This window comes from Apostichopus japonicus, chromosome 17, assembly GCF_037975245.1.
Source record: "Apostichopus japonicus isolate 1M-3 chromosome 17, ASM3797524v1, whole genome shotgun sequence".
Lineage (NCBI taxonomy): Eukaryota > Metazoa > Echinodermata > Holothuroidea > Aspidochirotida > Stichopodidae > Apostichopus > Apostichopus japonicus.
Window position 1 is genome coordinate 32,343,043 of NC_092577.1, and position 23,515 is coordinate 32,366,557.

The following is a 23,515-nucleotide window of genomic DNA, read 5'->3' on the forward strand; positions in this document are numbered from 1 at the left end:
ACACACAGAAGATCCATTTAACCTTCTCTGAGGGAAAACAGCCTCTGAAACGTGACTGTAGACCGCAAGTTCCTACGGCAACCGCTTTTCTTCATATTGGTATTATTTTTTTTTAATTCCTCACGTTTCCTTCTTTCTCCTTTGTCTACCATCTTTGGATGTAAATCGGTTGTGGTTGGCTCCAGATATCCGCTCCCCCCCAGTATTCTACCCCCTCCCCAGTGTGAGTACAACCACAAATCTGCTTTGGTAAGTTAGAATCCAGGTTTTAGATGACTAGAATATGACTTCACTAATACTCAGTCATAAGAATGATGACAAATATCTGAATGTCAGAGAGCCGAAATAATTTTTAAGGATTGTGGTAGGGAAGAAGATTACATTCCCCCAAAAAGACATTGCGCGTTTGCACTTGACGCAAATCTCGATCATCACAAAGTTTTTGAGTAACACCCCGGAGCCAAAATAAGTACTTGGAAATTTTGGATAAGGTTTCCCCCTCATTCCTAGCTTTGTTTACGCTTCGGATAGAGATTAAATACCGCTGTTAGAACTGTAGCTTCGGCTACGTCAATCTCCGGCAAATGATTAAATTATACATATTATATCTTTCAACTTCCTCTTTCCTCGAACATATTGCGATCAACGTTGCAAAGTTGGCCGTCCAAATTAAAGGCAAAACCCACTCTTACTCTGACCCGACACAGACCCATCCATCAGTGGGACGGTGCCTTTAAAATGATTTCCTGGATATGTTTACACCGGATCTGAATTGAAATTATTTAAAAAAGTTGACGAAAAAAAAAATCTGGGGCGTGCTCCTCACCGATGCCTTCCGGTAACCTCTCCAAACAGTTCTGCGAGAGAGTCAGATCGGTGAGACTCTTCAGTCCAGATATCTCCTCTGGCAGTTCCTCTAGGTTGTTCTCTGAGATGTCTAAACACGTCAGGTTGGATAGGTTTCCGATCTCCTGCAAGTGACACAGAAAAACAAAAATCTGAGGGTCATATAAATGAAAAAAGACGACCAAGTCGACTACGACGGCAAGGTTGAAAAATTACGGATTCCAAAGTGCGACTGTACGATATGAAGCCGATACCGGGAACAAGCAGAATCTTTTTTGAAATTATGAAATAATAATTATGATAATAAATGCAAATTTATATAGCGCCAATATCCAGAGGAAAACCAATGCTCAGTGGCACTAGTGCTCAGAGAAGGCAGTCATTGAGTCAAAAATAGATAAGTTTTGGCCCCAAATATGTCACAGAGTTAATTAATGGTTACTCATGTCTTGACTTTCAACAAGTGTTTTTTTATGGTCTCCCTAAAAAAAAAAACATTTTCTCTTCTTTTGCCACTTGATTGTTGAAGAGGATGGGACCTCTTAATGTCTAGGAAAACCCTGGAAAAATACACAGAGGATCAAAGAAATCAACTTTGATCAATTATGATGTTTGAAGCCTTGTGATTAAAGATGGGGCCCAATACATATCGACTTCCGTACCTATTGTATATATGGTCGTAAAATGTCCGACAGTGAGCAGTACACGTGATACGAATATTAATGTAAAATTTGTGAAGCAAATTTCTGGAAAAAAATTACCAAAACGTTTGGACCTTCTGAAAGGAAATTGAAAAGGCTTTACAGTACAGTATGCTATTTGGCTAATGTAGAGCAGTTTTGGAATATTAGGGAACATTTCACAGACAAGATGTATCACAGACAATGTACAAAATGTATCACAGACAATGCATCATAGACAATGAACACTATGTATCACAGGCATTGTACACAATGTATCACAGACAATGTAACAATGCATCACAGACATTGTACACAATGTATCACAGACAATGTAACAATGCATCACAGACATTGTACACAATGTATCACAGACAATGTAACAATGCATCACAGACATTGTACACAATGTATCACAGACAATGTAACAATGCATCACATACAATGTACACAATGTAGCACAGACAAGACAACAACCACTCTTGATGGACCAGTACTGTAGATCAAAGTGAACCTTAAAAATGACAAATTTACAATTTATGATAAAACTGACAATATCGTTTACTGATATCTACAGCAAGATTAAAAAATTATAAAAGAAAATTCTCTGGCAAGACTGGCATTAAAAAATAACAAAAAAATCTCATGGAAAGGAAACATCATCTAGAATATCCATCTCACCCTTTAGACTACTGAGAATACATAAGAGCAGGACTCTTGCCTCTGAAGACCCTGCTCGATCCACACTTCATGGTGCTCTTAGTTTTATCAATTTACCTTCGGAGGCTTTTGCACTACGGCGGGCGGATGAACAGTCTGTAAACAGAATGTTCCTATTTTTCTCTCTTTAACCAAATACACAGTAACTCCTCAAGCCTTCCTCTGTATTAACCTGCTATGGTAAATATTGTAAATTAATCCCTGACAGATCCTAGTTTTATTTTTGGTCAGGCATACTGTTTTACTGTCCCTATACTGGCCTGGCCTGTTCAGGAGAATTTTGTTAACAGAGGCATTCCCCCCCCCCCCCACCCCATTTTTACTCCAAAGATTTCTCCATATCAAATATTTATAATATACTTAACAGTACAAAACAGCCAATGAGCTTCAAGTATAACTGTTACAGTGCTCATTAATAGGTTACAAGGATATTCTAGACACGGTAGAATGTGGTGCTAAGGCTGTGAGGAGACAGGTTAGCGAGGAGCGAAGTAAATCAGTACAGTGCTCATCCATTTAAAAACAACACTGTGTGGGATTCACTGTGTGTGGTTTACCTTCTGAGTGGTCCTGACTCATTCCAATTGTCAGCAGATAATTTAATAATAATAATAATAAATGAGACTTATATAGCGCCAAATCAGTAGACAAAAGCCACTGCTCAAGGCGCTTTACAAAGAAAACAGATTAATTTACAAAAGAACAAGTGAAAAGATGGGTCTTAAGTAAACTTTTGAATGTAAATTTTGAATGTAATTTAGCCAGTATCAGATATTAAAAATTATACCGTTCCCCCAAAAATGGGCAAATTATTCATAAAACAAACTACAAAATGGCAGTCTGTTTGTACACAGTATTTTAGATCCCATTCTGAGCCTTCAACAGAAAAAAAAACGATTACACTAAAATTTTGAACACTGAATTATTCCCTGCCCATAGGCCTACCGAGACAAATATATTTACCTATTACAGTAGATACCTCAATATTATCCGGAACAGTTAATCCTTTTCACTACTATATTCAAAAGAAAATCACACACACAAGCACAAAACAGCTCATCCTTCAAAAACACGACACAGCAGCACAACAAAAATGTGACATCTTATCGTCAGCGAGTCCGTTTGGCGAATCACGGTCGTCGATCAGCCTTGAAAAATTCAGCATGTTGATCAACGACACCAAACTTTCTCCCTCTCTTGGAATCCTGCCAGACACAAAAAAATCTTCCTTCGCTGATTTACTAATTAGGAGAGATGTTTATAAACTACTGTACGTATTCCTTCATCTTGGAAGGGATCGTTTGGATTCACAAGATAGCATGATCATATCGTAAGAAACCGGTACTTATCACAATTTAAGGTATTATAACCCTCTGCCTTGAAGCCAGGAAAGTATTAAACGCAACCTTATTTTGTGATCATTTCTGGTACTATACAAAAGTCTGTTCTAACCGTTTCCGCCGTCAGGAATATTTCTACAGTATTTACGGTCATGAAAATTACCGAAGGCTTTAGGACGGTATTTGGAAAGGGGATCAAAGTTTGGTTTAATAGTTGAGTAGTGATTTTGTCTTAATTTTCCTAAAAAAAGCAAAAGGCAATTGATCTGTACTCATATGATGCTATTTAAGATGTCTAGGGTGCATAATAGTCATTTTCACTGTAAAAGTCCCAAGTATTTCTCCACATTTTCACGATAGAAACACAGCCCTAAAATTATTCCCGGGCACCCATCGAAGTGTATGCCTGCTAAAGTGGATTAAAACGCAATCAAATCTTGGATACGAGATAAATTGATTATCTAACGAGAAATCTCTATAAATGCTTTTGGCTTGAACGAGTTAGCCCCTGCACAACTGCAATACGAGTCCAGGACGGCACATTCCTTGAAAAATCTGACCTAAATATCAGATTCAAGTGTATATAGTTAAATTTACAATAGCTGAGATTTACATGGGTACATATGTCTAGATTTTAAACTGAGAAATTTTAAACCATGGTGTGAATGACACTTACAGGAAACCTCTGACCTTATTGTATGTGTACATGCTTCTGATAATTGATATAGAAAATCATGAAAATATTCAAATTTCATGAACTATTAAACAACAAATCACAAAATAACGGAAATCCATAATGCTGGAGAATATTTGAAATTGTTTCCAAATAGTAGAGAATGGGATAAATTCCTTCCTATAATCTTGAAATTGATTCCAATAGTAGAAGAGGAGTGGAGTAGAAGAGATGAGTAGAGAGGAATAGAGAGGAATAGAGAGGAGTAGAAGGGACAGAGAGTCCATCCTCTAATTCTATCTTTCAGTAATCATGGACTTAATAAGATCTACTTTCACCATGTCGATAAATTTGGAAGAGGATATTGACCCAAAGGGGTCAAAGGTCATCTGGGGGGAAGGAGAGAAGGCAGTGGGTTACTAATTGTTGAAAACTAGGCATGATGGAGTGTATACATACAGGATACATGTAAGAGAGGAATACAGAGTACAAATTATGAATTCAAATTATTTACTGCCAGATATCAAGTCGTACACAAATCTCCTGCATAGCTTCACCAATGGTTCCAATTTGCACATATATGTAAACTACAGTTGGACTCATAACAAATTATTAAATCAGAACACTTTAAATAATGATACCTTTCAATTGTCATCTTTCATGTTCAATGCTCAGCCAGATGGTATAGTTTTTTGTCAAACTCCAAGAAACAACAGAGAAAACCTTAAGATTCGATCATATTATCCAGTACAGACTAGGCCCTATTTTTACACTAAACTACCTCTTGAAAACAAGTAGGCCTGCTGTTAACTCTCAGCGTTTTCTCCTTCTAGAAATTCTAAAACGAAAAACACAAATCTCGACCCACATACATCATATCCGGCTAATACCCCACGATGCTTTTTAGATTCATCTGAGGCAGTTTTTCACCTGTTTTTTGGCAATGCTACACTGATTTTATGACCAGGGATAGAACCTGAAATTAAAACCACATGAACGACGGAACAGCCCGTTAACCATCTCCTTTGAGGACGACAAAGACGAAAGCAGCCTCTTTTTCAAACATCCCATCGTTAATCGATTCGCATCAGGCTGCCGATTACGGAAGACAGAATGAGATATATAGATGAGGCAGCAGTGAGGGGCAAATCTCTCGCTGCTCGAAGATGCACGGAGATGATCGTTCTGGGCATGCCTCCACGGAGAAAGTGTTTTTAAATTAACCAGAATCGATGAGATATAATACGGTTCATTGCGGGTCTTTCGAAGGGTGCTGATAGGCACAGGTATATGAAATCTTACTTCAGAGGTAGACAGTCATTTTTTGTTTTATAGTAGATTGGACTATACAGTGTAAAGCAGCTTGCAACATTTTCATTGCTCATGTCACTATGTTGTGTTTCTCATGAAATCAAGGTATTGCCATGTGATGAAACCACAGTAAACATGGCAAATCGAAGTGCTCTTAAAAGCTACTGTACTTGTAAACATGGCAAATCGAAGTGCTCTTAAAAGCTACCGTACTTGTAAACATTATTTCCCTACAGTAGGCTATATTGTCTCAAAATTCAATAACATGGCAATTCAAAATACTTTAAGCTTCCATACGTGTAAATATTATTCCCCCACAGTAGGCTATTGTCTCAAAATTCGAGAAAAATAGTCTGGGCAAAATTTTTTTTTTAAATGTGATAATTCTAGCTCTAAGAGGGTTTGAACCAGAATGCAAGTTTACATGTTTATTATAATACTTACTGTACATCGACAAGAATTTGCAATTCAAAGCAGTTCCATTACCATGGCAACAGACAAGTTCTATTCTGACGAGGACAAAGAATCACAAAAACGATGATTGAAGCCAAGATTGATAGTGATGATTTGTGACGAGTCCCCAAGAATATCACCGACGACAATACTAAAGAATTGAACGCTCTGAAATTTGGATTCATGAGCAACTTTGGCACGATGATAGACGAAATTAAAACTTACTAATCGCTTAAAATTAAGTCGATCGATCTCAATAAAAATCAAACGGATGGCTGATCAAGATAGACTTTTATTTCCCGGCAAACGGCTGCCACGACTCGGTGAAACGCTCAGGTTGCGACGGAACAGTTTGGTTAAATGGCGCATGTTGGATGGAGAATGACATGTGCACGTAGTAAACTGATGGCATGTATATGCAGATCCATGCCTACTTCAAAGCAGAAAGCAATCCCTGGCTGACAAATCTGAAACTTATTCTTTAATAGTTAGTTTTTCCCAGTGGATCTCTTTTCTTTTTATTCTTTTTTATCTTTCAGAAAGCAAGACAAACTGGAACAGTTCAATCAGTCCGAGGCGCATCGGGATCTTATCTGTCGGAAACAGAACACTCAAAAACACTGCTTGGGAAAACGAACAGGTATTGGGGGGGGGGGGACTCAACTCCATCTAGGGATCGTGGGAATTAGCTGAAGAGACTGCAGTATCACCTTTCGAATGAATCAATTTATGTCAAAATATTTACGACATGTTAAGGGGAATGATATCAGCGTTTCGCATTTTGTGTAGCAGTTTTGAAGGCGCTGAAGTTTGTCTCTTTGTAAAATACTATGGTTCCTATGTAACATAGAATTACTACACATCTGTCTCTTTTGTGTAATAGTAAGTTGGCCTTACTTTGACACATTCTCTTACACAGGCTCTCTAGTGGATAAGCAGTTTGCTAACGTTTTTATTTTATTTTGATCTGTCTCTTTTAATACACTGTAGTTCCTGTGATATAACAAAAGTACCATCTTTGGACTTGTACAGCAATCTGAACATTTTACATAGGGATTTGCATTGTGGTACCAGATACATTTTTCCCTGATGTGATGTAAGTGGGCGGTGCCCAGGGAGCGAGGGCGCAGCGGCTAAAACGTTCCAATGTGTCGTTAGGTAGATGGGAAAGTGGAATGGGAGACAGGTATAAGAGATGAGCGAAATAAATAAATTATTCCCTGGTGTGATGAAGATTCGGCATGCAGGGTTACAGAGGTTCAGCTTTTGATGTGATGTGATGTAAGTGGGCTGTACCCCGGGAGTGAGGGCGCAGTGCTAAAACGTTCCAATGTGTAGTTATGTAGATGGGAAATGGGAATGGGAGACAGGTATAAGAGATGAGCGAAATAAATATATTATTCTCTGATGTGATGAAGATTCGGCATGCAGGGTTGCTGAGGTTCAGCTTTTCGTGTCCAAGGCAGAGTTTTGTATGTGTGCATAGATCTGTCCAACATATGTATTTCTTCTCACTGAGCAACATTATTAAAAGTGCTTTAAATAGCAGAATTTATGCAGAACAATTTAATGTGACTAATTGCAACAACGATCATATTTTCACGTTTCTTCGGACGAAGAGTCTTTTATGTAACTGAAGATTAATGAAGTTTGTTTTCTTTATTTTAATTGATATCTAGTCAATTATAATAATAAAAATCATAAGAAATTTTACTATAAAGTTAATTATCAATTCATAAAGTACGGGTAAACATTTTCAGAGAACAGTGGATATAAATTAGCGACCAATGGATTTGTGTAATTTTTACAGATATTTTTGCAAATTATGATAACAACACTTAAGTACACTGTCATCACATTCATTGCTTGGTTTTGGGAGAACTTGGAATCTACAAAAAAAAGTTGATCATACCGAGAGAGGGAAACATTTTAAAGTAAGGTTTGGATCATGTATCACGGTTACTAGTAAAATACTGATCATGTATGCATAATACATGGAGATATTTTGGCCTAACCATGATGCTATATAACCAAGTCGATGAACTTTACAGATATCATCGGCTACCATCCCATAATTGAAAGAATTGATTTCTCGTTATTATATGATTGAATAAGCTAGGACACTTTCCCCCACGGCTCTTTCCGTGAGATGCTCTTTCCAAGCAAAGATCCTTGGACTTCTATGTACTGAAACTTAATTATGACAATGGTTTATTGGAAGGGCATGCTTCTAAAACCTAAATTACAAAACTGAAAACAGAAGTCAACAACATCTGAGAGGAAAATTTTTCGCAGTCCGTTTATGCTGTTCAACTTGCTCTGGTCCTTTCGTGCCTTGTGACACAGCTCGACAAAAAAATGACATAAAATGGAAACCAACTCTGGGGTCAATATGTGAAAGACGAGGAAAATGGAAGAGGTGTGAGGAATCAGTCAACAGAGCCCGAGAGTGCCAGTGGGTAAAAGTCTGACAGATATTTTCAGCATCCATTTCAACCAATCACAGGCAAAGATCAAACTGGAGAAAATTCAAATCACGATGTTGCAAGATACTGTGCACACAACATGTAAATACACTGCTTTCGCTAATGTAACAAACTGCCAGAAGATCCAAAGATCTGACTTCTCAGTGAATGCCGAAAGATTATCCAACATTTTGTATGATAAAAATCCTAGTCAGAAAACACGCTCTAGACACTCTGGGTATTAAGTAGAAAGGGAAGAGAGGGCGGGCGCAGAGTGTCAAAAGAATACCAGTTCACAGTGCTGGCATTGTGAGGAGACAGGTAAGCGAGGAGCAAAGTAAATACGTAACCCAGGATTTTTCGTCACAGAATGCAAGAATTTAGTTAGGGACGAAAGGTCTTGAAATTTGCTTGCATCCTGTTTTTTTCCCCACAAAAAAAAAGAAGCTACATACACACATTCACAAGTAAACAAAACCGTTCAGGACACCTCATTAAATCGTTAAACGATGTAATTTATGTGTTTTACCCCTCAAAAGACCATGTAGTATCTTCAAATCCAAGAGGTGATTGTTTCCACAACAAATAACAAACAACCGAGCTTTATTACATAAGATGGCGCCCTCACTGACCTAGCTACTTCAGGCTTCAATACCGACTTCCTCTTACTTCCAAAATCTACCATTCTTAAGGCTTAAACCTATCTATAATACCAGGGTTAATTTTAAAATCCACTGGAAATATTCTTGATTTTAAAATGTTGGTGAAGTTTCTAAAAACAGCAAGGGCCCTCTGGATAACATCACAAAGCTGTGTTAAACAAGCACTAATCCTTATATCCTATTAAATTTTTGCATGATTTCTGAACATCACTTTTTTTTAATTTATTTTTTATTAGTCCCTTCACTATTTATCTCCTACCTCTCCTCTTACCCTGTCGGTTTCTTTCTTTCTTGTCTCCATACCTTGTCTACTAATCCCTTTACATCCATCTCTTTGTGTTCACCATGCTCATTAACCTATCTGTATTCTGTGCATGTTTTTGTCCCTTCTGTTACTGTTACTTGTCATTTAGCCTTTGAAGAAGATCCTGCTAGGATAGAAACGTCAGGCCAACTTACTTTTACACATTTTTTATTAGTGGATGAACACAGGTAGGTAAATGAGGTGTGGAACTAAATTCAAGAAAGACTCACCGATGGCACCGCAGTTAGAGCATTACAATCCAGCCAGAGTTCCATAAGGTTATGTAACTGCCCGAGAGTGTCTGGAAGCTCTTCATATTCGTTGCTGCCGATGTCCAACTGTTCTAATTTGGTAAGGTACGATATTGAATCCGGCATGCTCTTTAATAAATTTTCACGAAGTTCCAAGGTTACTAGATTTGAAAGGCTGAATGGCAAAAACAGAGAGAGAAAATAGATCGATTAAAACTTTTCTTTCAGCAGGGAAACACACCGCACCGTTTTGAGTTTCATAAAACTATCTGGTCAAACTATTGTACCTTGTGCAGCGTTATAATGCTGGGTTCTTTTCTCGTTGATACAAAAGTTACACGATCGCTCTAGACGAGAGTGAGAATGCTGAGGTTGTGGGGGGACAGGTAAGGGAGGAAAGAACATAAATATTTGCCAATTGGAGTTTTATTTACTGTTTTATCGTTTATATCACTCATCCATTCGTCAACCATCTTTCTATCTCCTTCCGCCCGCCTCCCATCTCTTTACTCCTCCTCCACCGACCCTGTTTCATTACCATGAGGTACTCCTCCTTCCCTCCCTCTATCGTACCCACATCCCTCTCTCTGGACCGCGTTTGCTCACCTTCCAATGTCTGATGGCAGGCTCTCCAATGATACATCGTTTAAGGTCAAGAAACGGAGCTCTTCCAACTGAGTGAAACTTGGGGGTAACCTGTAAAGAAGCAAAAATCATCAGAGGTGAATCAGCTGAAAGTATATATTTTCAAAGCAGTGTGAAAAAACCGACTTCAACCTTGCAAATTGAATAATTACATGTATGTAGGCTTCTTCGTCTAATTGTGACTGAATTTCAAAACAGAGCATATACCATGGATCAGGTCACAACCTCTGACAGAAAGACTCCCTCACAGAAAATTTAGCTCTAGATAAGCAATCTAATAACTTGGGGGACATCTTCAAGGTACGCAATCTGGTATCTACTATGGTTGTGAGAACATCTAGATAACTTTACGAATGATCTCTTAAGATGCGGGATGGGCATGAACATTGAAAAGCATTTTACCTCTCTTTTTCACAGAGGTGATCAAATTCTCAGCCTAAATCCCTGGTTATGAGGTGATTAAACAGGTACAGAGCAAGTTTATGTAAAGTCACAGATATTACAAATTACGATAAGTTTAGTAACTATGTTTGATGCAAAAAAGGTTATTACAGCACAATGATCCCTAAAATTTATACACGGCTCTGGAAACTAAATGAATAAATAGATTCAAAATGATTCTTAGAATGAGATCAGTGACCCACTTAGATATGGGGTCATCAGAGTGGGGAGCAGTGCCAAATGTTTCCAATTTTTGTCTAGACTATTAATATGTACAAATTGTGGAGTAAGTATATCGACAGAAATATTACTACAGAAAGATATAGAAAAATTCAAGGGAATTTAATAGCTGCAAAGAAAAATCTAGAATCCTAAGGTACCTAGTGAAATCCGTCGGAAAAAATCTGATCGAAATACTTAAGATGTCGGCACCTTGGATGGTAGAATGAAAAGAGAGGGCATTGACCAGAGGAGCCGGTCATAGAGGGCTCACAGTGTTAAAAGGTTCCATTTCATTCTAGGTAGTGTTGCTACGATAATCGTTTTCAATATCGGTATCGGCCGATATTTGCAATATCGGCAGCATATCGGTATCGGTAAAATTTTGCCTAATTGCCGATAACAGCAAACCGATATTGAACTTTTCTTTATAACAGCAGTGCTACTTCTTTATACTTGCAATGATCTGTTAATCTGCCTAAGACGATCCATTTCTTTAGCGTCAGTTAAACTCAGATTCATTTTCGATTAATATCCATGGAAAGCTGACCCTCCGTAACCTCTAAAAACATGTCTACGGCGCGCGAATATAACCAATGACCTTCGTGAACCTTGGCCTACACACAGCATTAGTGCAGCATATATACACTGTACTAACCATTCATTTTCTCAAAGGCCGTGAAAACCTTGAACATGATGTATAACTGCACAGTTCAGCAGTGTTGGAAAACCTTGTTCAATTTCCCGCGAACACAAAATACTGACAACTTTTTTTATTTAAATTGTCACGAAACTGATAAATTTAAAAAGGCTCACATTTACTGCGTCCAGTTTCTTTTGACTGTTAAAAAATATCAGTATCGTATCGGTATCGGACCGATATTGGGATGATAATATCGGATATCGGCCAAAACCGATATTGGTGATATCGGCGCAACACTAATTCTAGGCATGGTAGAACGAGAGTGCTAAGGTTGTGGGGAGACAGGTAAGCCAGGAGCGAAGCAAGTTTAATTTAGCTGCAATTCAGAAACTGATTTTCCACAACAACAAAAAAGACACAGATGCTTATATACGCTTTGATGTCTTTTTTGGCTTTCTTAAGTAACCTACAGTATTGCATTAACTGCACAAAGCATCAGATATTTTCCATGTGTATTCACTGGAAGGTCAATGAAAGTCCTAACAACACAAACAACTTGTACACTGGAATAGAACATAGTTAACAATTAAACGTCACGTCAAAATCAAGACAAACATAATTTTAATATCTGATAAATTATTAAAACTTGAAAATTTAATAGCAAAATATTTTGCAAAATAAGCAAAACTTGCTATAAACTTCGAACTGCCAATAAAATTTGAAATGAAAAACGGACGTTCTTCTCTGCAAACAGAGGTTGGAGATACAATTAGAGATGAAGAATGGAGATCAAAAATAGATGGCAGTCTTTCAAAATCATTGATTACTTACAGTATTATTCTTCTCAATGTTCACACATTCGCAGAAGTGAGATCATAGGAAGTTTATGTATAGTACACACCTTAGAACAGTAATGTTGCCAGATTTAGAAGCAACATTGCCTACTTTTTGCCTTAGTCAATGAGGAAGCTAATAATTATATTTGCAGATGTTTCAAAGAGGATTTTCATGGTTACTCTCATCGCCATATCCTACCTCTAAGGAAATAAGTAATACAGTCAGTGTTGGGTGTAACTTTGTAAGTTTCACACCAAGTAGTGTAATAATCACAGATATCACTCACTGCTTACTAAGATATGTACATGGTTATAATCAGTTACCAACTAATGGAACCAATAAAATTATTAACCTTTGAGACAAATAACAGAAATTTCTGGTCCCACAAAATTGATATGTTTTGTTTCATTCACCTTATTTTATCCCTCCTGTAGTGGGTCTGTACTCATGATGCAGTAGTCTAACATATAGTTGCCTGTACTTGCCATCATGGATGTGTTCTCATTGTTTCATTTTCCTTTCATCATTCCTGTAGTGAGTCTGGACTCATACTGCAGTAATCTAGCATATAGTTGCCTGTACTTGTATCCTAATGGATTTGTACACATTGCTTCATAAATTTGCCTTATTTCATCATTCCTGTAGTGAGTCTTTTATACACAGTAGAGGAAAGTGTCAGTAGTAGAGAGGAGACATAAGATATATATAGCAATGTTTTATCTTGCTACTATGCAAGTATGCACTGACAGCTTACCAAAACTTATGCCAAGTAGTAAAGTGAAACAGTATGCACAGGTAAATGCACAGCAGGCTTTTGTAATTCTAGAACAGACTTCTGTAAAACTGTCCTATTTCAAGGACACCACAAGTAGTTTTGGTTTGATATTTACTCGTCCATGCAAGAATCTTTGCGATACAGGGGAGGAATTTCTAAAACTGTAACCGTGCCAGTTTTTCTCATCTGGCAGCTCTTTCTCTGTGTTTACTTAACCTTCTTCTTTCCCCTGTGCTGCTGTATTTAAACACAGAGACTTCAATCATGACAAATTTAATCAACAGATTGGAGCGCAATCAGAGAAACTTCCTTCTCCTGTTTAAAATTTATCGTCAAATGTTTGAGGTATCGTTCTCATTGCAGTCGGGCTTCCCGTCAGAAAAATGTTACCGACGACTTTGGCCACTTGATTAACTTTCTTCTACAATATCTCCAATTGCTGGCAAACAATCCATCAATCACAAGATCGGAATGCCATCCACATTTTCCATCTACTCTATCAAATTTATACAAATGGTCTTGAAGGAGGTAAAGTACATTGGTTGGAGAGAACCGTATAAATACATACATCTTCTACATATTTGGTGCCCAAAAAATTCATGGCTTTTAAGTTTTACGATACATCTGCAAGACCAAGGAGCACATACTACTGCCAACTATGAACAAACTTAGACAACATGAGAAAATTTACTAATTAAGTCCAAACTATTAAATAAATTTACAAATATGTGAAAGGAAGTAATTAATACCTTTTGTTTTGTTACTTAGTTGACAATGAACAAGGTTGAATGTTACAATGTCACAATTTACCAATTTCGATAATTTATCAAATATTCAAAATAGCAACAAAATACTTTGAAGACAATCTTATTCATCGGTGTGATTTCCAACACAATTTTTGTTGACGACCAAACAAGAAGAAATTATACCCAATGTAAACTCCATTCATTAACTAATAATGGCATAACAGTAATTTTTATTAAAGCGAGTGAAATTTGATTGCTATAACGTTTTCCTTGATTGGTTTCTAGATAAGTTTCTTTATATATTTGTTTTAAAGTTTCAAATTATTGACCTTCATGATCTTTACCAATTTGCAACGTTACTGAACACACAAGCATCACCATAACATCTGCTCATCAGTTCCCACCTATATTTAGTAAGGTTGCATATTAACAAGAGATAAAAAAATTTAAACAATGCTATTCAATCTTTTAACCCAAATTTGACATCCTGCAAAGATTTCCAACTTTCTACAACCATGTCACATCATTTAATACCACCACTTGTCAAACAAAATTTTTACCAGGTCTTTAACCTAACAAAGCTGTACTGCATTCTTGCGATGTGCCGTTCCGAGGTTGAATCCTTGCATTTTAAATTTAACTTCTGCCCTCTATAAGAAATACTCCCTAAAAGAGGGCAGCATTTTGAAATAAAAGAGTTTCTACTTGAAAAACATTCAAACTTCCAGCAGCAGCTGATCAACAATTAGTAAACTTGATGACAGCATTTAAATCAGGATAGAATATTGATACATAGCTCGAGGGCAACACATTCCTACATGAAATCAAAGAATACGCTTTTCCTTACTTGATGCAATTGTCAGCCTCCCCTGGGACAACTCTCCTAACCCTAAATTTCTTCACAAATAGTAGTTCAGTTTGAACAGTTTGTTGACTGTTGACAAGTCAATGCCTAGACCTAACCTATATAGCTTTATCATAGTTCACAAAACCTGCAGTATGTACAAAGGATTGGTAATTTGAAATCATGACCAAAATGGTTTTAAAAACCTGCCAGCTCTCTGGGGCACTGTTGCTAGAATAGCACACCCTCTAGTGGTAACATGAATACACCGTTACATCTAAGAAACAGAACCTGAAAACATAAACCTGTTACTTTCAAGATCAACCTTAGATAAAAAAAATACGACCAAAAAAAATCCACCAAAAATTGATGGCCAATCGTGGGACACAAATTATTTTCTGAACTGAAGGAATAACATGTTAATAATGACTTTTACCACTAATTACAACCGCATTGCCGCACAACAACCTCCTTGTTAGTATCAGTGTATGGTTTAAATGCAATAATTGTATGATCAAACATTTATACAGCTTGATCAAAATTACAACCCAGTCCAACAAGTAGAGTTTGTATAAGTAGCAAAACTGGCATAAATTTGGTTTTTTATTTGTAATAAAACACCTAGTATTTATCTGAATCATCCCACTGTGACTGCGGGTGATCCATTTACAGTAACTACATAATATCCTCTGTGCTTTCTCCGATCACAAGACAGATAATTAGCATACTGCATACCCTTAACATATAATTTTTTTTAAAGGGTGTGAAGACTCGCGCACAAAGAAACGTCTAATGCCGGTAATCTGACCTAGTTTCGAATGAGGTGGAACAGAAGTGTTAAACACCACCATCGATCCCAGAAAATACACAAACAGCTTGCTACGGTCGGTAATTAGACACTAGTGTACAGTCAGTACATACAGCTGCGGTCAATACCCACAGCACAGTGTACAAACGATACAGCGATGGACAACTCAGGTCCTGCTAAAGATAACAAGGAATCACATTTCATTACTGTCTGCATTTTGTAGTGACAAGAGAAAAACTTCACTTGCAAGCAACGGAAAGTTAACTTTTTAAGATGGCGTACATATTGGGATTAAATCAAATGCAAGCAGAAATCGAAGAGCTGCATAATATCTAAGTTGAAACTCACTTCACAATCATGTGGGGAAAAAAAATTGAACAGTCAACACTGACAGGGTGTCACTGTAATCGGGATTAAAGCACGGACAAATATTCACAGAGTCAATTGTGTAAAAATGCTAATTTAAACAAATTAGTTCTAACACATGGAGAAGAGATTACACACATACTGTCAATTATTGATCAAATCTTCTGAATTGCAATCACAGATGTGGTATCAAAAGTCGTTTGAATGAGGGGGAGAAAAATGTGCATAAATTTGTAGAAGAATGTTAAAGCAGGGCCGGTAGAAGTTCTATACGTATAACTTACTGTCAAAGTTAAAAAGTAAACATTTAAAGTTAAAGTTATAAGTTTTTAAGTTACGGATTACATGAGATTTAATTTTTTAAGTCCCTGTCTAAAGTATATCCACTTGCCACTTAATAAGTGCACTTATATACGTGACTAGTCCAATTAATATTCTGTGCCGATGCTATAAAATGCGCAAACTCAAATGAAACTTAATCCAAACAAAAAACGAACAATGTAGGTACTTTGAGTGGTAGAATGAGAAGGAAGAGCATTGACCGGAGGGGTCATAGAGGACGCAGTGTTAAAAGGTTAACAGTTCCTTCTAGGCGCCGGTTTCAATATGTACAGTAACCACCAGTCTATTTATTACATTCACCCCTATTGACTAGTAAGTAGTACATTTAATGTTCCGTATCCATGTCACATGAAGCACTTCTTCCTGTTCCAGAAACAAAAAAATGTGCAATCATGCGAAAGTCGGTGAGATTTAACTAGGAATAAGCTACTGTAAGTTACAAATTAATTAAATAATGATAATCGCTGCCTGATTTTTATGGGTAAATTAAGTAGATTTTTCCTCTGTATCTTTGCTGACAGACGTTTTGCTGGCATAATGAGCAAGTTAACACCTTTTGTGAAACAGAAACAATAGAATGCAAAATAAGTGGCAAATTTACTTTTTGCAGTTTGCTTGCTGACTGCGCACTGCAGAATGGGATCTCATTTCATATTACCTCAAACATAATTACAAAATATAATTTCCATTTGACAGATGAAAGGAGGAACGTATTTCTAAGCATCCTGGTGAAATTAAAATTCAATCCCTTGTTACTGTTTTCGAGATCATTTGAAGATGACATGTTTTATGGTAGAAGTGAACTTGAAGCATTGAACAGGTGTGATGTCATACAGTAGATGCACAGTTTGAACACTGAAATTTTTTTTAATACTTTTTCCCCCTCCCCCCGTCCCTTTTTCTGCTGGTAGTAACAGTATTATTTAAACTAACATTAGCAACTACATCGAATCGATGGACCACATTCAAAGTATACCCATACAATTCCTTAAATTAATTCCCTTCCAATCAAATTCTACAATCATCCCATTTTCCCTACATATTGCGATGGTGAGTGTTTGATTCTAATTGTCTACGACGTATTGATTTATCTTTACGACTAATTGCACTATTACTTTCTACTGGTAGTCTGGGTACACTCCACGATGGATTCTATGGCTTGTATATAAGTTCTCTACCTCACCAAAACAATGAGCCTCCAAGTGGCGAATTAATAATTCTAGGAAGCATCTACAGTATAGACTTGAAAGTTCTCAGCACTGTTATTGTAGTACCCGTGCACGCTACAATACTGGCACTGCTTGCCAAGTGAACGGATACCTACTGTACATGACTGGATGTTGAAACTTAAAGTTTCATATAGTCTCTTGTACATTTGCAGTTTCAGAGGCTAGCTGCGTAGGCAACTTTATATTCTGAGCCTGTCAAGGCGCTCACAAGGGCTCTCACTTTGTAGTACCTAAATGACTATATATATACTCCCTGGCGTGTTGTCCGCCGAAAAAAATAACACCATGAACAACCGGAAAATTTGTCCTGATACTGCAAGCACTCCACGCACACTACAGCACAGGTTATTTGCAGGCAAATGCAGTTCTAGTTATACAAGGACTTCCGAGCTAATCGAATCATATCCTAACTCTCAAGGAGTACAAATGAGCTTAATTCACAATGAGAATTCAAGACAGATCAAATTATCACAAAACAGCATCATGGCCAAATTCTTAATTGTGACAAAAATAACGTTAACCAATTTTGAAAGACGGTTTGGAATGGTCCTTGTGGTCGCCAGACGTCAACGGTGAAAGCTGCGATGTGTACGCCAGATGGGATTGTGTCCTTAAACATAGGCTACGATAATTTGAAACAGATTAGATGGTGAATGAATGCAATGAATGATAAACTGTGAAGCAAGATGGTTAAATCAGTGCATTGTTCTTTGTCTTCCCCCCCCCCAAAAAAAAATTGGTTTAAAGTACAAGTTGGACATATATGGAAGTTAATAGACAAGTTAATGTTCAATGACAGTAAACTACCTGATTCTTAAGAAAAGAAAATGGACCACAGGCAACTGACAGGAAATTATTACAACAAACATATTTGGAATGTGTAACGAAAGGTTTAGCTATCTTATAAAGCCTATAATGGACCAGTGACTTTCGGGATAAATAATTCCTGCGCTATTGTATTCCTGAGGTCACTCTTTCACACGCAGTTCCAGTAAAGAAAAAAATACCAAAGGATTTCTGTTGTTTGGTCTTTGGATTTGCCATACCCTTATCAGGGCTTGATTTGCCCTGGGGGAAAAGTGATTACTTTTTAAGAATCAGAATAATAACATGGTAAAGTACTACAGTGCCATGTAAAAGACAGTAGGTCTGATAAAAATATCAAAGGAGGAGTGTGATGATCTGGTGAGTATCAATATGGTTGGAGAGGAGAGGGGGTGTATTGGCTAGGGGAAAGGTGGGTCCAAGAACATATGCTCCAGTAAACATAAAAAATTTGTTAAAAGTTACTGATATGGCAACATCAAAGGCCAACAATCTGTACCCAGAAGATGACCTCAAAAAACTAATATTTAGGCAATTCTAGACCACATTAGGCCTCCCAGGAGCAGCATGCTAAACTTGTCTACTACTGAGTAAACAGGTTTGTTTTACAAGTGACAAAAAACTTCAGACTCCAGATAGCAAAAAAACTCTTTATGGTGGTGATACAGAAAATCGAAGGTGCCATGAATGGGCCAATTACTTGTCAGCTAATCCAGTGATGGGTAGGGTTTTGCTCGTGAGAACTTTGACTGGTAAGGACATATAATAGAGACCAATACTTAAAATACATTATCTGATGTCCTAAAATGGCAGGGTGAATTTAGGGAAAGTTTATGTATATGCACATACTGTGTGGAAATGAGCTGTATCTAGTATATACAGTATAAGTACACAAACATGAAAGAAAATTATTATCTTAAGTACAAAGTACCATAGCAACCAACTACTATCAACATCAACAGTATCAACATCAACAGTATCAACAACAACAAGATACTAACTTTTGACATACAGTACTGTACATGTACTATAGTCAGCTAATCCAGTGATGGGTAGGGGGTTTAGCTCATGAGAACTTCTACTTGTAAGGACATATGGAGACCACATTACTTTGATGATTTAGTGTGTGGGTTCAATGGGGCAATTATACGGAGTATGCTTACTTTAAATTGCTACCTGATGTAGTATAATGGCAGGGTGAATTTAGGGAAAGTGCATGAATGTGTACCCTGCTGTGTGGAAAATGAGCATGGAAGAGAAATAATAATTTAAAGCAACCAACTACCATCAACATCAGCAAGAAACTTTTGATACACTGTACATGTCCTATAGTCATACCTGATGTTTATGGCAATATGATAAAAACCAGACACTATAAACAGACCATATGCCAGCTTAGCTTCTTTTTTTTATTTCCTAATCGTATATCTGGGACCGCTGGGAAATAATATTAACTAATTCGCAAGACCGTGAAAGCTACTCGAGAACGGTACCCAATTACAGCCTGCCAGTTGATTATGGTGTATTTAGGCATGCTTGATTGCAGTTATCAACTCCCTCGTGGATAGACGCCCATGGAGCTGGAAGATAAATATAGACCGTGCTTCGAGAGATGAAGAAGAGAAGACAAACATCACCCAGAGAAAGAGAGAGATAGATAGATAGAGAGATGATCAGAGTACTACAATATGTTTGTGGTCGGTTGGCACTGTCTGAACAGAAGCCAGATAAATCGTAGGATTCGGTATTCGTTGAGAAATATAAAATCATGCATAATCTATAAATAATTACAAAACAAACTATAAACGTTTTAAGCTACTGTAACATGTGTATCAATAAAAAGACACATGTGTCACTGTTCTCACATTATCAGAGCAAAATGTAATCCTGTATCAACGGGAGACCTTGCCATATTGGAACACAATTTTCACTCGAGATCTGGCCTGCTGATGAATAAATTTAAACTACAGATTAAAGAATTAACAAAACAGTAGTTCCTCGGTTTCAGCTTAAATGGTTGTTGAAGGTTTAAGACCCATCCACCTCATGATTTAGTGCAGTTTTAGACATTTTTAATTTGTTTTCTCTCAGAGTTTGAGGTCATTAACTACTGTTTTAATATACTGTATGACCAGCAGTGTTCAAAATTACAAGGAATGGTTTCAACTGGTTTTCATAGAAATATATATATATGTACAGTATATATATATATACTGTACTCTGACCAGGGAGATGGAAGTTCTTCATGTACAGAGTGTACCAAAATGGCTGGATCCATCCATCCATGTTTGCAACAGCACAGTGCATGAGTATGCAGGACTACACTGTACAATCACAGGGTAACCTTACTGAACACTGTTTTACTCCCAAAATATGTCAGGTATTTAACACATACATCCCTCAGAACTGTCAGTTTAAATATATATATTGAAGGGCACATGAGGAAGGCATAATTTCAATATTAGTATTGCAGGCACACAGATATACTGTAGTAGTATATAGGTCTACATAGCAAACTATTTACAATATCGGACACATTTCACATTAGTCTGGTTTGCAAAAAGCTTCAAAATATTTACTTTCCGTGTTCAAGTTCGTTGAACATATTTACCTGCTCTCAAGTCAGGAAGCTGCACTGACGTCATTCAACGATACAATTTAGCTAAGAGGGAGGACAGCATTGGGAAATATAAGGAAGCATGGATCGACTATATACTCCCTCAGAGAGGTGGGTGATACCATTCAGGTTATAATTAAACACATCCAAGTAACATGATGTTCCCCAATAAATGGGATGAAGCTCCTAAAACATTTATAAAATTCAGTTTTCCTTTAAGCATGGGCGGGGAAAAATAGTGGGGGAGGAGGTATCTTGGATGTGACGTCCATTTTGCAAGTCACAGGAAAAATAGATTTTGCAAGTAATAAAGTTATTCACGTGGTTCACAGCACTGTTGATCCACCAGTCCATGTTTGAATGTTTGATTTCCGAAATTAATGTCTACTGTACTAAGAAACATCTAACTAGCATGTTAATTAATTTAGTAAATATATTGGGGGGAGGGGGAGGGGGGACCTAAAGGTGAATAATGCCCATCTACACAGTATGATTATATATATATATATATTTTTTTGTTCAATCTCATTTATTGGTAATCTCATTGTCCTTCAAGTACATTCTTTAGCACTCTTCAATAAAATAGTGAGCAAATATATAAGGAGAGAGAAACACCATTGTATATTAATCTGTTTTCTTTGTAAAGCGCCTTGAGCAGTGGCTTTTGTCTACTGATTTGGCCCTATATAAGTCTCATTTATTATTATAATATTTTTATTTTATTTTTATAATATATCTAGGGTGTTTAAGCTACAGTACAGTACAAGCCTGGAAGGATGTATGTCCAAACCAGTTTTGCCTGTTAACAACAATCCTGCCTCATCTGTGTCAAGGAAAATCCTCCCCCCCCCCCTCTCCCCTCCCGTGATAGAGCCTGGGCACAAAAACCAAATTGATTATCTCTCCACCCCAGTCCCCTTACATCGAGACTTTGCGTTGTATGATCAAGACGATATTACTTCCCCTTGGACAGGGAATAGATACCGATCTACTGTTATCAGGTAAGATCAAAACTTGGGGTTCTCTAACATCTACAGACAAAGCTTATACTGTACACAACCCAACAACACAAAGTTAAACCAGCCACAGTACTCAGTCTTCAGTCCAATGTATTCAACAGAGCAAAATTATACAATGGAGTAGTACTGTAGGGCCAAAGCCAAAATTACCGTAATTGTGGTGGGACGGAATTTGATAGACCTTTTCAATAATACCACTTTATATGTAGCATATATGAAGGAATCAGGATATCCACACAAACAGGTCAGTCACAGACTGCAACCAGACACAAAAAAAACAGACACAAATTTGAAGATGTTGCCATGGTAACACAAATATATTGACGTGGTGGGACGGAATGCTAAATCTCATGAAATCATGAACATGTAACCTTTATGTAAGTATTATCAAAAGTAGTACAATATCATAGTAATTATTAACACTGAAATGGAGGTGAACTATTCTTCTACCATTAGGGAAACAATGGCAGAAATTATACTTCACGCATAGGAATTGTGTTAATTTTACCGAAAGAATGTCAATGTGGTGGGACGGAATGTGGTGGGACGGAATTTTTTTCCAATGTAAAGGCTGTTGATTAGGTATGAAAACAATAAACAATTATGTTTTCTCTCATAAGAAGTTCATAAGCAACAATGAAATTTATGCTGTCCAGAGTGAAATATTAAATATGCTCGATGATATCTTGGACTTATTCAGTCGGAAAGTTATTTCGAACATTTGTAATGGATGCTTTGTACGCTGCTCGATTATTTGCTTTCTGGTTGGCCCTTTGCCTTTTCTTCCTACTCCACTCCCATTCTGGAAATACCTCAGCAGTCAACACCCCATTCTCTCCTTCTTTTTCCTTCCTATAACGTATGTATCTGCTAGCAGACACATTTTGAGGCTCAGGATTTTCCATATTGATCTGCTTTGCAAAGAGAGATAAAAGGACATTCTTACCAGCCGGATGCATGAAAAGAGGACTGGGGGTGGAGGGTATAGCCACACACATTTCTAGCTTAATTGTTAAGAAGTTGGGGGACCAGGAAGCAATAGTGGTCTTCCCCCATATGCCAACATGTGAATAGAAAGAAAGAATAAGTTGGCTTCACTATCCTGTGAATTGTGTATTACAAATGCAATATGACATGAGAGTTGGCCTCATAATGTGCAGTTATGAACAGGCTGAATAATTGCTAGGCATAGACAGTATACACTTCCTGCACAATATATTTCAACTAGCCTATATTGTGTTTTGGTTCACTTTTTTTGCATCGTAGGCAACAAGTTTCAAAACCCAACTTAGTATGGTAGATAGCAACAGCTTAGGCAGCATACCATATCCTGTTAGGCAACAGCTTAGGCTAAAACATTAATTTGCTAGGCTAGACAACTCCAGCAAAATATGTAATATTTCATCTAACAGGTTTGCTTCCTAGCACTAGTACTGTAAGCTACACATTTCTAC

At 37.2% G+C, this 23,515-nt stretch overlaps 1 protein-coding gene across 20 annotated transcripts in view; it reads right to left on the minus strand.

Moving 5' to 3' along the window:
• Positions 1-23,515, minus strand: part of LOC139954928 (protein scribble homolog) — a 121,899-nt gene that overhangs the window by 72,439 nt on the left and 25,945 nt on the right. For all 20 annotated transcript variants that reach the window (XM_071954931.1, XM_071954922.1, XM_071954941.1 and 17 more), the window contains exons 4-6: positions 10,312-10,401; positions 9,685-9,880; positions 827-971 (exon numbers count right to left, since the gene is read on the minus strand). In XM_071954931.1, the coding sequence (XP_071811032.1) occupies positions 827-971; positions 9,685-9,880; positions 10,312-10,401 (431 nt within the window). The remainder of the gene's footprint in view (positions 1-826; positions 972-9,684; positions 9,881-10,311; positions 10,402-23,515) is intronic.